Here is a 13,755-nt window from a genome sequence, read left to right on the forward strand (position 1 = left end):
GGCGGGGGGGCAGAGAGGCTCCCCTCCCCCCTCACAGCTCCACCCCTCCCCCCTGCTGCACACACTGGTGTCACCCCACCCCCTCCCGGGGTGAGCTTAGTGGACCCCCCCAGGAGCACCCCCCTCCCCAACTGTCCGGGGGGGTCCACCGGTGAGCCCTCTCACAATGTTTGTAGTTTTTACCGGTAACCGGTAACGGTGGGACCGTAAACCGACCGGAAGTGGTCCCGCGTGTACCGCTCGACTCGGGTTGTTGTTGCTCAGACCTTCGGCCCGTCCGCTGGGGGAGGGGGGAGTCACGTGGGTTGGTGACAGCTCGCCATTGGTCGGGCCGCTCCGATGGGTGTTCCCGAGTGACGTCACGGCGATCAGCTGTTGGAGCTCCACAACAACAACAAAAGAACGAGCAGTCGGGCCGACGAGGAAACGGAGAACGGACACCGACACCGGACACCGACACCGGACACCGACACCGGACACCGACACCGGGGACCCCGTCCGGAACCTTTGTTACTTTTATTTCTTCCGTGAAGACACGTTCCGTTGTTCTCTTTACCGGCTGCACCGTCTACCTCACCGGGAGGAGCCATCCGCCGCAGGTGAGCCCTTTGTCTCCCCCGGTGGTCGGTACGGCCCCGGTGGTCGCGTTAACGGAGCGTCTCAGCCTCGTTCCACCGGAGACCCCCCCCTGCTCCAGGACACAGGCAGAACGAGGCTGGTGCTGCGGTTCTGGTGGTTTTAGCTGCTAGCATTAGCCTCCTGCTAGCCGCTGTGCTAATGCTGCGTTAGCCCAGCCGCTAGCATTAGCCTTCTTTTAGCCGCTATGCTAATGTCGGATGTCTCACAGCCGGTTCCCCCCGGACGGCCGGGTCGGTCTTCGGTTACCCCCCCGTACTGACTCGAGCCCCCCCGCCGCTGGTCCGTGGGGGGGGGGGTCCATGGGGGCTGATCGAACTATTGATCCATCGATTTGTGATCAGATCATCGAACATGTCGATAGCTAAATATCAGACTTTCTCTGTTTGATATTTAGCCCCCCCCGTATTCTAAAGGGGGGGCTCTTTTGCTCAGTTTGTTGCTCGACTCATTGTGATAAACAGCTGCGAAACATTTATGGTTGCAATTTGGGGGGGGGGTGTTGGGGGGGGACCAGTTTTTCCAGTCAGAGAACTTCTCCCGGTCTTCACACTTCCTGTTTACACGGAAACCGGGTCCGTGTCGGACACAAGGACCGGTTCCACTCAGAAAACACCATTGTTTTTGTCCCAGCCGGCCCTGAACGCCCCACTGCCCTGTTTACGCTGAGGTTATGTAACCTTCACGGCCCACTTTTGAGGCTGGTTAATCTGGGGGGGGGGGGGTCTCTCCTCTGAACCGGTCGTGCGGGCCTGGACCGGTTTATTAACGGTCAGATCCCGGCGGGCGGTTCGGTTCGGGCGGAGGAACAGGTGCTGCCGGTGACCCACCGGCGGTGCGTTCGCGGCCGGCGGACAGATGAATGCTCGTTCTGTCTGGTTCCGCTTCGCAGCTGCTCGTTCCACACCGGAGCCCGGTTCGGCCCCGGTTCGGCTTTTGTACTCTTCGCTCCTTCTGCACCCAATTCAGACAAGAGAAAAATCCGAGCCGGAATGCGAGACGTAAACGCACCACAACTATGGCGCATTCAGGTGAAATCCGACAAATGAGCATCTGTGGTCAGGAAGGAGGTTTGGAACGCAGCCCCAGCGTGAGACCTGATCCACATTCTGATCCGAACCCGCCCGGTGTTTGAACCGGTCTGCGCTGTTTGTCAACAATCAGTAGTTTGTTTATTTGTGTTTAGACTGTTTACAAACAAATTAAAGTGGGTGACGATCCATACGTCACCGTCTCCCTGCATTCCGTCATGGAAACACACACACACACACACACATGCACGCAATCGCTTTAGGTTACTTGTTGTGGTTTTTTCTATGTCAGCCAATCAGGGCATAGACTTGAGTGAGGGGCGGACCAACAGCCAGCGGGGGTGGAGTTCCTGTCCCACGTCACAGCGCCCCCTGCTGGCCTGGAGGCTGAGCAGCAGCACCCCCGGTGGTCAGAGTGTGCCTCTGTTCTGACCCCACCCTCTTCTCTTTCTCCTCAGGGCTTCTTCTCTTCTCTCCTCGTTGACTCCGCCCCCTGGAGCCGCGCCCGCCATGCGTCCGCTGGCCCTCAGATGATCCGTGACCACGCCCCTTTGATGCACTTTATTCCCTTTTCCGGAGCCGCCCCTCCACCGTGAACCCCGCAGCTGATGACCAAAGAGCAAGCCACGCCCCCTGCCAGCCACGTGCCTCCCCACGCCGCCTCACCCCCCCGCAGGAGGCCCAGCCATGTTCCAGAGGTTCGCCAGCGCCCTCTTTGGGGACGACGTGGAGCCACTGAGTGGAGGCCCCCGACCCGGAGACAAGGAGGAGGAGGAGGACTGGATCCTGGTCAACTACCTGGGTAAGGACACGCCCACTGCCTCCGTCCTCATTGGTTCACAGTGAAGGACGGACGTGATTGGTCCAGAACCTCTGTAAATGGACATGTGCTGTAAAATCTAGAGGAGCCCCCCCCCCCCAACCCAAACAGAAATGACCCCCCAAAGGGCAGATGAGGGCATCTCTGCTGGATTCGACACGGCTCTGGTTCCACCAGCGTGTGAATGTCTGGGGGGGTTGTCTGGTCCCATCAGGCAGTTTATGGAAGCCAAGGGGGGGTAAAAATAGATGCTGATGGAGACAGATGATGTCACAGCAGGGGGCGGGGTCACTAACACGAGTCTCCACCCTGAACTCCTCTGCCAGGGGGCGGAGCTCAGCTGACTGGGTTTGTGCTGAGTCAGCACTCAGGGCTGTTGTGGGGACACAGGGTCACTCTGAGCCCTGGGAGCTCCGCCCCCCTGCGTTCTGTCAACAGTGAGGTCACAGGGGGCGGGGCCTGGAAGAAAACCAGTCATCTGCCTGCAGTTAATTTTTAACCTACCGGTACATTCCACTAGTTTACCCCCACCCCCCTGCTAACAGCAGCGCCACCGGCAGGTGGCTGACAGTACTGCACCCTACCAAAACCAGTTTAGAGTAACTGAATCCAGTTTAGACACTTAATCCAGTTTAGACACTTGATCCAGTTTAGACACTTGATCCAGTTTAGACACTTGATCCAGTTTAGACACTTAATCCAGTTTAGACACTTGATCCAGTTTAGACACTTGATCCAGTTTAGACACTTAATCCAGTTGAGACACTTAATCCAGTTTAGACACTTGATCCAGTTTAGACACTTGATCCAGTTTAGACACTTAATCCAGTTGAGACACTTAATCCAGTTTAGACACTTGATCCAGTTTAGACACTTGATCCAGTTTAGACACTTGATCCAGTTTAGACACTTAATCCAGTTTTAATCCGGGTCACTGAGCCGGGTGATGTCACTGGTGGGGGGTCGGTTCACACCTGTAATCCAGCTCTTCTCCCGCAGCCGAGGCGTGTGCTGACGGCCCTGAAGGGGAGGAGGAGGAGGAGGAGGAGGAGCCAGTGGTGATCCCCTCCCCCGTCGGCCCCCGGTTCCGCTACGCCTCCTGCACCTCCCTGGACTCCACCGCCGACACGGACCTGGCGGAGGAGGAGGAGGAGGTGGAGGGGGGCTTCCTGCAGGTGGACGCCGGCTCCCTGGAGGAGAGCTGGTTCGTCACGCCCCCCCCCTGCTTCACGGGGCGGAGTGTCCACCCCGTGCTGCTGGAGCCCAGCCCCCTGGAGAACCTTCTGATCGAGCACCCCAGCATGTCGGTCTACGCCCACCACGGCCCCCCCCGGCTGAGCCTTGACCCCCTACCGTGCTCCCTGGAGCTGCCCCCCACCCCGGCTGCGGGCGGGAAGGAGAAGGGCCGGCGTGCTGCAGACGGCCCCCGCCTCAGGTGAGACTGTCCTCGGCCTCATCTTCATCTTCATCGCTTGCTGCGGGGGTAAACATGGGCTGTTCTCACACGGGGTGTTCTCTGTCGCCCCCCAGGCCTGACGGGGCAGTGGCGCCGCGGCGCTCCAGCATCAGCCCTGCCTGCTACGCAGCCGCGCTGACCGCCCACACCGGCCTCCTGCAGCCCCGCCCAGGAGGCCCTGCCCAGAACGCCCAGCCCTCCCGTAAGGCCCTGCGCCGCCTCAACATGCTCCGCCCCCCCAAGGCGGGCGCCGCTCACCTGCACCAGCCCAGCCAGAAGCACCTCAACTTCTGAGGCTCCGCCTCCACCAGGCCAAGCTCACCATGTTCCTCTGATGTCAGCACCAGCAACCGGCCAGTCGTCACGTCTGATTGGACCGTCAGACGGGCAGACCACGCCTCCTGGGAGCGGGGCCCTTCATTGTCTGTCTGTTCTGAGAAAAGGTCATCACTCCTCCCCCCGCGTCCAATCACAGAAGAGGAAGCGTTGTCATGACGACCCCCACCCCCATCTCTTAACGTGTAGAATCAATGCTGTAGGTCACTTTACAGGGGCGGGGGGCGGCGTCCATCAGGAGACGTTTCTCACCAATCACTTGAAGTTTTAGTGTAATGACAGCCAATCAGAGGAGACATCCTCTCAGACCACACCCCCTCCCCCCGCCTCAGAGGCCTGTAGTTTTCTCTGAGGCTCCTTCGATTCCCAGAATGCATCACGACGACTGCCACCAGAGAACAAGTTCATTAAAGGGATGCTCCACAGAACTGCATGATGGGAAATGTAGGACCTGTGAGGCTCTGCTGCGGCGGATCCACTTCGTTTTGTGGGAAGTGTTTTCTTTGACGTCCGGCTCCTGTGGACCCCCCCGCCCCACAACCTCCCTGACTCCGCCCCCCTCCACTCCTCCATCCAACCAATCAGCCGCGTGTAGCTGAGGAGGAGGAGCCACGTCACAAACTGTTTCCACATCGTTCGCTGGTATATAGTACCTTTCCTGACTTGAAGCATCAACTTGTTCCTTTCTGACTCCGCCCCCCTGACCCCGCCCCCCACTGAGCCCGCCTCTGAACTAGTGATTCAGTATTTTCTGGGTTATATCACTAAAGCCTTTTTAACTGTAGCTTTGAGACAAATAGAAATGTAAAGACAAAACGTATTTAAAAAAAACTTCCAAAATATTTTTTGAAAAGAAAAAAATAATTTACATATCAGTATGAAGTCGTCTGCTTGTGTCCGTGTGCGATCTGTTGCATGGTTGTAGCGTTGTGTTGCCATGACAACGGCAGAAAATGGGAAAAGACGTTTGTGTTTGTTCTGGTGTTCTCATTGGTCCGCTCTCAGGGTCTCCACCAATCGCTTGACTCCTCTGGAAAATGCAGATTTACTGACCATTCTTTGCTGGGACGTTTCTGGCTCCGCCCCCCCGGCGAGCGCATTTGTTTTTGTTTATCGACTGCTGGGAATCCATGGAAACGAGCGCTTAATCTGATTCATGCTCGAGACTTCCCAGCATGCCTTTGGACTCGTTACATTTTGATAAACTGTTTGAATCATGTCGCTTTGATATTTCACTTTATGATCCTGTTGTTTATTTGTTGTTTAGTTAGTGTAGCTCCGCCCATGAGACAAACCGTCCAACCGGTGACGTTCTACGGAGGCCTGTGGGGGGAAAGCGGTTATTAACCCCTTACGGTACGAGTGTTGTTTGTTGGGCGTCTGCTGTAAATAATCCATGAACTTTCTCTCTTTGGTTTCTTGAATGTTTCTTTCTATCGAGCTTCTGGAACGCCGACGCTGTTATTTTGTTTCTCTGATCTTTTTGAAAAGCTCTCCTCCTTTCAGACTAACAGGGATTCTAATGTTCGCTTCTATGCCTTGACCTTCGTGCATCACGTGCCTTCCAGGTTGAAATGTTATGACAATGTACCCATGAAGAACTTGAAGTCTCTTCGTGACGTCCAGAGCAGACGTCGTGAATTAAAGGACACAAACGGACACCAGAAACCAGCTATGCACCACCAGGGGGGGCACTCTGCGCCACCTGACCTTTACATGACTCAACAAACCCGTCAGAATGATGTAGCAAAACCATTCTCTGTTTGTTTTTAAAAAGTGTGAAGAATATTTTGTGGCATTTTTTCACCAAGTGTTAGACTTTTGTGTAGTTTACTGGAATAATACTGCACTTTGCCAAAAAGAAAAAAAAAGCTGTAGGAATTTTGGGGTTGACTTTTTATTTATCGACGTAAGTGGTTTCTTTCTTTTGTATTTTGGACGTGAGCTGGAACAGTTCACTTCCTAATGTCAAAAAAGCTCATGAGAATTGGGGTCATCTGTTTTCCAACTGTAATAGTTAATAAATGTGATCTCACTAGCCCATAATAAATGTTTTCATACACAGTCGACTTGTCTGTCTTAGGGCTTGGGTTTAGCAGTTTTTGGTATCGACTAAGTCTAACCTCTACCTAACCCTAACTTCTTCTTTTCCTTTCGGCTTTTCCCTTCAGGGTCTCCACAGCGAATCAATTGCCTCCATCTAACCCTGTCTTCTCATCCTCTTCTCTCACACCAACTACCTTCATGTCCTCTTTCACTACATCCATAAACCTCCTCTTTGGTCTTCCTCTAGGCCTCCTGCCTGGCAGTTCAGAACTCAGCATCCTTCTACCAATATATTCACTATCTCTCCTCTGGACATGTCCAAACCATCTCAGTCTGGCCTCTCTGACTTTATCTCCAGAACCTCTAACATGTGCTGTCCCTCTGATGTACTCATTCCTGATCCTATCCATCCTGGTCACTCCCAGAGAGAACCTCAGCATCTTCATCTCTGCTACCTCCAGCTCTGTCTCCTGTCTTTTCCTCAGGGACACTGTCTCTAGACCAAACAACATCGCTGGTCTCACCACAGTTTTGTACACCTTTCCTTTCATTTTAGCTGAAACTCTTCTATCACACATCACACCTGACACTTTCCTCCACCCGTTCCATCCTGCCTGGACACGCTTCTTCACCTCTTTTCCACACTCTCCATTGCTCTGGACTGCTGACCCTAAGTACTTCAGATCCTCCCCCTTCTTGATCTCTTCTCCCTGTAACCTCACTCTTCCACTTGGGTCCCTCTCATTCACACACATGTACTCTGTCTTACTGCGGCTAACCTTCATTCCTCTCCTTTCCAGGACAAACCTCCACCTCTCTAGCTTCTCCTCCACCTGTTCCCTGCTCTCACTGCAGATCACAATGTCATCTGCAAACATCATAGTCCATGGAGATTCCTGTCTAACCTGGTCTGTCAGCCTGTCCATCACCATAGCAACAAGAAGGGGCTCAGAGCTGATCCCTGATGCAGTCCCACCTCCACCTTGAACTCCTCTGTCACACCTACACACACCTCACCACTGTCTGACAGTCCTCATACATGTCCTGCACCGCTCTAACATACTTCTCTGCCACTCCAGACTTCCTCATACAATACCACAGTTCCTCTCTGGACACCCTGTCATCAGCTTTCTCCAGATCTAGAAAAACACAATGCAGCTCCCTCTGGCCTTCTCTGTACTTCTCTATCAACATCCTCAGAGCAAATACTGCATCTGTAGTACTCTGTTTTGGCATGAAACCATACTGCTGCTCACAAATGTTCACTTCTGCCCTTAGTCTAGCTTCCACTACTCTCTCCCATAACTTCATTGTATGGCTCATCAGCTTTATTCCTCTGTAGTTGCCACAACTCTGCACATCTCCCTTGTTCTTAAAAATGGGCACCAGCACACTTCTCCTCCATTCCTCAGGCATCTTCTCACTATCTAAGATCCTGTTGAACAACCCAGTCAGAAACTCTACAGCCACCTCTCCTAGACACTTCCATACCTCTACAGGTATATCATCAGGACCGACTGCCTTTCCACTCTTCATCCTCTTCAATGCCCTCCTCACTTCATCCTGACTAATCTTTTCTACTTCCTGGTCCACAACAGTCACCTCTTCTAGTCTTTGTTCTCTCTCATTTTCCACGTTCATCAACTCTTCAAAGTACTCTTTCCATCTTCCCATCACACTACTGGCACCTGTCAATAGACTTCCATCCCTATCCTTAATCACCCTAACTTGCTGCACGTCCTTCCCATCTCTGTCTCCCTGTCTTGCCAACCGGTATAGATCAGTCTCTCCCTCCTTACTGTCCAAGCTAGCATACAAGTCATCATCAGCTTCTTGTTTGGCCTTTGCTACCTCTACCTTCACCTTACGCTGCATCTCCCTGTACTCCTGTCTACTCTCCTCAGTCCTCTCAGTGTCCCACTTCTTCTTAGCTGACCTCTTTCTCTGTATACACTCCTGTACCTCCTCATTCCACCACCAAGTCTCCTTATCTACTTTCCTTCCAGATGACACACCAAGTACTCTCCTACCTGTCTCCCTGATCACATTAGCTGTAGTTGTCCAGTCATCTGGAAGCACCTCCTGACCACCCAGAGCCTGTCTTAACTCCTTCCTGAAAGTCATGCAACACTCTTCCTTTTTCAGCTTCCACCATTTTGTCCTCTGCTCTGCCTTTGCCCTCTTCATCTTCCTCACCACCAGAGTCATCCTACACACCACCATCCTATGCTGTTTGGCTACACTCTCACCTACCACTACTTTACAGTCACTGATCTCCTTCAGGTTACACCGTCTACACCAGATGTAGTCTACCTGTGTGCTCCTACCGCTCCTCCTCTCTTTTTCTAAAAAATTATGATATTGTGCAAAATGTTTTTCTAAGAAAACCTTTTAATACAAAAAATAAAGTTTTGCTCAACCGGTCGGTGAGAAAAAAATATTTTCAATCAGCCAGAAAAAAATTGCATTACAAAACTTTTCTTCCTTTGGAATTTTTTTTTTTTGTTTTGCTGAAAGTTTTTCTTTTACAAAAAAAAATTTTGTAAAAATAATTTAACATTTTTTTGACTGAAAAATAATTTTTTTAAAAGTTTTAAAAGATATATTGGAAAAAAAATATTTTTATCCACCAGTCTTTTTTTAGAGCAAAAATTTTTTGGGGGGGACAGCTGATCAGCAGAAATTTTTTATTCTTTCAGCAGAAAAAGAATTTTTTCATACACAGGCACATCAATCAATTCATTTGTAAAAACGATGGTCAAAAAACAAAAAAATTTTGTTGACTGGCGGGTCAACAATTTTTGGTAATGTTTATAAAAAAATGTTATTTTTAAGTATCTTCATAACCCTAACACTTATAAAAAATGTTTTTTTGTTGACCATTGGGGTCAAATAACTTTTGGAAAGAAAAATTTTCTAAAAATTTTTATTTTGAAATTTATTTTTAACCCTAACCTTAGCCCTAACCGCTAACCCTAACCCTAAAAAATGTTATGTTGACCTGTGGGTCAAAATTTTTTTGGAAATAATTATTTCTAAAATTATTTATAAACATATTTCAAACCCTAACCCTTAAAATTCACAAAATTTTCTTTGTTGACTGGCGGGTCAATGTTTTTGTCGACTGGCTGGCTAAAAATTTTTTGAAATAAATTTTAAAATAAAATTTATTTCTAACCTTAACCGTAACCTTAACCCTAACCCCTTCCCTAACCCTTTTTTTTTTGCTGACCGGCGGGTCAGCAAAATTTCTTTCTTGACCGGCGGATAAATAAAATTTTTTCCTTGACCGGCGGGTCAACAAAAATTTTTTCTAGACAGGTGGGTTGAAAAAAAAAAAATTTATACCAGGGGATAAAAAAAAATAGCCTTTTTAGACAGGCGAGTCAAAAAAAACTTTCTAGGCTAGCGGGTCAAAAAAAAAAATTTATTGACCAGCGGGTCAAAAATAATTTTTTTCTTGATCGGCGGGTCAACAAAATTTTTTCTGACCGGCGGGTCAACAAAATTTTTTTTTTGATCGGCGGGTCAACAAAATTTTTCCTGACTGGTGGGTCAACAAAATTTTTTTTATACCAGGGCATCAAAAAAAAAAACTCTTTGTAGACTGGCGAGTCAAAAAAACTTTCTAGGGTAGCGGGTCAAAAAAAATTTATTGACCGGCGGGTCAAGAAAATTTTTTTTTCGTGACCGGCCGGTCAACAAATTTTTTTTTCAGACCAGGGATTCAAAACTTCATAAAATACCTTTTTATTCTAAACAGGCGGGTTGATAAAACAAATTTTTATACCAGGGGAATAAAAAAGATTTGTCTTTGTAGACTTTCTTGATTGGCGGGTCAACTAAATTTTTCTTGACCGGCGGGTCAAAAAAATTTTTTTCTTGATCGGCGGGTCAACAACATTTTTTCCTTGACCGGCAGGTCCACAAAATGTTTTTCTAGACAGGTGTGTTGAAAAAAAAAAATTATAGGAATAAAAAAAAATAGTCTTTATAGACTGGCGAGTTAAAAAAAAATAATTCTAGGCTAGTGGGCCAAAAAAAAATTCTTGACCGGCGGGTCAACAAAACAAAATTTTCTTGACCAGCGGGTCAATAAAATTTTTTCCTTGACCGGCAGGTCAACAAAAAATTTTCTAGACAGGTGGGTTGAAAAAAATTTTTTTATCCCAGGGGATCAAAAAAAAAAGTCTTTGTAGACTGGCGAGTCAAAAAAACTTTCTAGGCTAACCGGTCAAAAAAAAATTTATTGACCAGCGGGTCAACAAAATTTTTTTTGACCGGCGGGTCAAACCCATTTATATTCACACCAGGGATTCAAAACTTCATAAAATACCTTTTTTGTCTAAACAGCCAGATTGAAAAAAATTAGGCACCGGGGGGTCAAAAAACATATTTTTTGTAGACTGGCGAGTTAAAAAAACATGTCTAGGCTAGCGGGTCAAAAAAAAACTTTCTTGACCGGCGGGTGAAAAAATTTTTTTCTGCCCACCAGGGATTCAAAACTTCATGAAATACCTTTCTTTTTCTAGAAAGGCAGGTTGAAAAAAAAAATTTTATACCAGGGGATCAGAAAAAATAGTTTTTGTAGACGGGCGAGTTAAAAAAAATTTCTAGCCTAGGGGGTCAAAAAAAAACTTTCTTGACCGGCGGGTCAAAAAAATTTTTTTTCTTGATCGGCGGGTCAACAAAATTTTTCTTGACCGGCGGGTCAACAAAATTTTTTTCTTGACCGGAGGGTCAATAAAATTTTTTCCTTGACTGGCGGGTCAACAAAATTTTTTTCTAAACAGGCGGGTTGAAAAAAAACTTGGGTACCAGGGGTAAAAAAAAATATGTTTTGTAGACTGGCGAGTAAATCATAAATTTCTAGCCTAGCGGGTCAAAAAAAAACTTTCTTGACCGGCGGGTCAACAAAATTTTTTTCTTGACCGGCTGGTCAACAAAATGTTTTCTTCCGACCAGGGATTCAAAACTTCATGAAATACCTTTTTTGCTAAACAGGTGGGTTGGAAAAAAAATTGGGTACCAGGGGTCAAAAAAAATTTTTTTTGTAGATTGGCAGTTAAAAAATAAATTTCTAGGCTAGCGGGCCAAAAAAAAAATTCTTGACCGGCGGTTCAACAAAAAAAATTTTTCTTGACTACTGGGTCAAAAAAATTTTCTTCTTGACCGGCGGGTCAACAAAATTTTTATTGACCAGCGGGTCAGGAAAATTTCATTCTTGACCGGCAGATCAATAAAATTTTTTGCTCGACCGGCGGGTCAACAAAAATTTTTTCTAGACAGGTGGGTTGAAAAAAAAAATTTATACCAGGGGATAAAAAAAAATAGCCTTTTTAGACTGGCGAGTCAAAAAAAACTTTCTAGGCTAGCGGGTCAATAAATTTTTTTCCTTGACCAGCGGGTCACAACAGTTTTTTCTAGAGAGGTGGGTTGGAAAAAAAAAATTGTTTTTGTAGACTGGCGAGTCAAAAAAACCTTTCTAGGGTAGCGGGTCAAAAAAAATTTATTGACCGGCGGGTCAAGAAAGATTTTTTCCTTGACCGGCGGGTTAACAAAATTTTTTATTCAGACCAGGGATTCAAAACTTCATGAAATATCTGTTTTTCTAGACAGGCAGGTTGAAAAAAAAATTTTTTATACCAGTGGATCAGAAAAAATAGTTTTTGTAGACTGGCGAGTCAAAAAAACCTTTCTAGGGTAGCGGGTCACAAAAAATTTATTGACCGGCGGGTCAAGAAAGATTTTTTCCTTGACCGGCGGGTTAACAAAATTTTTTATTCAGACCAGGGATTCAAAACTTCATGAAATATCTGTTTTTCTAGACAGGCAGGTTGAAAAAAAAATTTTTTATACCAGTGGATCAGAAAAAATAGTTTTTGTAGACTGGCGAGTTAAAAAAAACATTTCTAGCCTAGCGGGTCAAAAAAAATTTTTTTTCTTGATCGGTGGGTCAACAAAATTTTTCTTAACCGGCGGGTCAACAAAATTTTTTTCTTGACCGGAGGGTCAATAAAATTTTTTCCTTGACCAGCGGGTCACAACAGTTCTTTCTAGAGAGGTGGGTTGGAAAAAAAAAAAAGTTTTTGTAGACTGGCGAGTCAAAAAAAACTTTCTAGGGTAGCGGGTCAAAAAAAATTTATTGACCGGCGGGTCAAGAAAGATTTTTTCCTTGACCGGCGGGTTAACAAAATTTTTTTTTCAGACCAGGGATTCAAAACTTCATGAAATATCTTTGTTTTTCTAGACAGGCAGGTTGAAAAAAAAATTTTTTATAACAGTGCATCAGAAAAAAATAGTTTTTGTAGACTGGCGAGTTAAAAAAAACATTTCTAGCCTAGCGGGTCAAAAAAAAAAATTTTTCTTGATCGGTGGGTCAACAAAATTTTTTCCTTGACCGGCGGGTCAACAAAATTTTTTTTTTTGACCGGCAGGTCAAACAAATTTTATCTCCACACCAGGTGTTCAAAACTTCATAAAATACCTTTCTTTTCTAAACAGGCAGGTTGTGAAAAAAATTAGGTACAAGGGGTCAAAAAAAAAATTCTTGACCGGCGGGTCAACAAAAAAAAATTCTTGACCGGCGGGTCAACAAAAAAAAATTCTTGACCGGCGGGTCAGCAAAATTTTTCTTGACCGGCGGGTCAACAAAATTGTTTTGTTGATCGGCGGGTCAACAAAATTTTTCTGACCGGCGGGTCAACAAAATTTGTTTTTTAACTGGCGGGTCAATAAAATTTTTTCTTCAGACCAGTGATTCAAAACTTCATGAAATACCTTTCTTTTTCTAGACAGGCAGGTTGAAAAATTTTTTTTATACAAGTGCAATAAAAAAGAATTGTCTTTGTAGACTGGCGAGTCAAAAAAAAATTTGTTGATCGGCGGGTCAACAAAATTTTTCTTGACCGGCGGGTCAACAAAATTTTTTTCTTGATCAGCGGGTCAACAAAATGTTTTTTTTAACTGGCGAGTCAATAAAATTTTTTCTTCAGACCAGTGATTCAAAACTTCATGAAATACCTTTTTTGCTAAACAGGCGGGTTGAAAAAAAAATTTTTTATACCAGTGGATCAGAAAAAATAGTTTTTGTAGACGGGCGAGTTAAAAAAAACATTTCTAGCCTAGCGGGTCAAAAAAAAACTTTCTTGACCGGCGGGTCAAAAAAAAAAAATTTTCTTGACTGGTGGGTCAAAAAATTTTTCTTCTTGACCGGCGGGTCAACAAAATTTTTATTGACCGGCGGGTCATGAAAATTTCTTTCTTGACCGGCGGATCAATAAAATTTTTTGCTCGACCGGCGGGTCAACAAAAAAATTTTCTAGACAGGTGGGTTGAAAAAAAAAAAAATTTATACCAGGGGATCCAAAAAAATAGCCTTTTAGACTGGCGAGTCAAAAAAAACTTTCTAGGCTAGCGGGTCAAAAAAA

General features: G+C 46.3%; 1 protein-coding gene across 1 annotated transcript; it reads left to right on the forward strand.

Annotated features, from left to right (window-relative positions):
- Positions 1 to 369: 369 nt before the first annotated feature.
- tp53inp1 (tumor protein p53 inducible nuclear protein 1) lies at positions 370 to 6,343 on the forward strand. Its single transcript, XM_068324499.1, has 4 exons — positions 370 to 599; positions 2,126 to 2,469; positions 3,487 to 3,922; positions 4,018 to 6,343. Exons 2-4 carry the CDS (start codon positions 2,355 to 2,357, stop codon positions 4,235 to 4,237), a joined length of 771 nt encoding a protein of 256 aa, XP_068180600.1. The 5' UTR covers positions 370 to 599; positions 2,126 to 2,354; the 3' UTR covers positions 4,238 to 6,343.
- Positions 6,344 to 13,755: the final 7,412 nt, after the last annotated feature.

This window comes from Antennarius striatus, chromosome 9 (genome assembly GCF_040054535.1).
Source record: "Antennarius striatus isolate MH-2024 chromosome 9, ASM4005453v1, whole genome shotgun sequence".
Classification (NCBI taxonomy): domain Eukaryota; kingdom Metazoa; phylum Chordata; class Actinopteri; order Lophiiformes; family Antennariidae; genus Antennarius; species Antennarius striatus.

What these genes read in the sequence shown, in the direction of transcription:
- tp53inp1 (XM_068324499.1), top strand. Translation starts at nt 2,355, where the DNA reads ATGTTCCAGAGGTTCGCCAGCGCCCTCTTTGGGGACGACGTGGAGCCA. An exon ending in GATCCTGGTCAACTACCTGG is followed by an intron (nt 2,470 to 3,486) that starts GTAAGGACACGC and finishes CTTCTCCCGCAG; the next exon opens with CCGAGGCGTGTGCTGACGGC. An exon ending in GCAGACGGCCCCCGCCTCAG is followed by an intron (nt 3,923 to 4,017) that starts GTGAGACTGTCC and finishes GTCGCCCCCCAG; the next exon opens with GCCTGACGGGGCAGTGGCGC.